Here is a 1403-nt window from a genome sequence, read left to right on the forward strand (position 1 = left end):
AGATATTTAGGCTGGATTCCCACCAGCCCTGTCAAGTTTGCTTTTCTAACCAACTCCAGTCTGCTTGTCTGGTCAAAGTCTGGTCCGCTTGGGGAGATGTGAATGTGCAATCGGACCAAAAAAGGGAACTCTGGTCCACCTACAAATCTCGGTCTGGGTTTGGTTGTAGTGAACTTTTTTGGGGTTGAAATGCAAGTGTGAACGCCAGTGGACTGGAGACCACGGCCCTAGCAGGAAGTGGACTGCAGCACAGAGCATTCTGGGTAAATACAACCAAAAAATATATGCTAACTGGCACTGGCAGGAGAAATGACTTATCCTTTACCACAGACGAAAGAGAAATCCTGCAACCACTAAAATCTAACGCCACTCCATTTTTATTTGCATTTTGTGAAACAGGAAGTTGCACAAAAGCTGGACTGTCTCCTTCAGAGGATTTTGTGCTGTTTCCATCAGTGGTTCTTGGTGCAGTGCCCCCACAGGCGAGGAGGGGAACAGGTTGCTCAAAGGGTTTGGTTAGTTTGACACACTGGAGCAAGAAAGAGAACCACAATTGAACCCGTCTACCGACTACCAGATGGGAAAAACAAAATAATCTCAGTCCAGGCAGAGATTATTATTTTAGGGTGTAAAGGAGTCAACAGCCTTTAGACCCTAAGATATGTTTTTATCTTTGGTTCAGCTTTTGTTTAGATCTACAAGAGCAACTCTTCAAAATGAAAGATTTTGTCTCTGTTTTTCAATCTAAAGATATATAATTTTCATTTTAGTTAAAAAAATGTTTTATAGAAAAGCACTTCAAAAAGCATGTAGTTTACAACCTGATGAAACTAAAGAATTACTTACATTATTAGTGTTATTCTATGTGGAAATATTATGAATATATTGTACTGAAAAACCCTCTACATTTTAAAACTTTGCTAAATTTCTTAGTATTTTTGGTCAGTTATTGGTGCAAACGTCTCAACATGCACTGAGTTTATGTTGTGAACAGAAGCTCACCTGCCTGTGCAGCTCATCTGCAGCCTCTTTAATCCTCTCAGAGTCGCTGCTGTCAATCACAAAAATCAAACCCTGAAGACAAACAAACGGAAAATTAAGCAAAAATGGTTGCAACATTTATTGTATTAGAAAAATCAGCTTACTTAATTGTGATAAATGAAAATTTTCTACGGATGCGCTATGCATCAGCATTAACATTGATATCAGTTGATTTTTGTCATTTTTTAGCGATTGCTATCACTCCAGTAAGTTTAACAAGTTAATTTATTTCCATCTTGTTTTTATTTGTGTTTGAGTTTTCTGGTTATTTATTACTAACTAGTTTACATTAGTTTAATGTAACTAATAAACTGGTTAAATTATCAGCTAGTTTAATTAGTTACAATAAAGTAGTTACTAAC

At 37.1% G+C, this 1403-nt stretch overlaps 2 protein-coding genes across 2 annotated transcripts in view; both read right to left on the reverse strand.

Moving 5' to 3' along the window:
• The window catches only part of LOC103154467 (ADP-ribosylation factor 1-like), a 2381-nt gene extending 1196 nt beyond the window's left edge, over positions 1–1185 (reverse strand). The window contains exon 1 of the mRNA XM_016662730.1: positions 1003–1185. Within this exon, the coding sequence (XP_016518216.1) occupies positions 1003–1119 (117 nt within the window). The 5' untranslated portion in view covers positions 1120–1185. The remainder of the gene's footprint in view (positions 1–1002) is intronic.
• The window catches only part of LOC103154466 (ADP-ribosylation factor-like), a 21698-nt gene that overhangs the window by 18407 nt on the left and 1888 nt on the right, over positions 1–1403 (reverse strand). The gene's annotated exons all lie outside the window — the stretch shown is intronic.

The sequence above is a fragment of the Poecilia formosa genome, unplaced genomic scaffold (assembly GCF_000485575.1).
Source record: "Poecilia formosa unplaced genomic scaffold, Poecilia_formosa-5.1.2 Scaffold387, whole genome shotgun sequence".
Classification (NCBI taxonomy): domain Eukaryota; kingdom Metazoa; phylum Chordata; class Actinopteri; order Cyprinodontiformes; family Poeciliidae; genus Poecilia; species Poecilia formosa.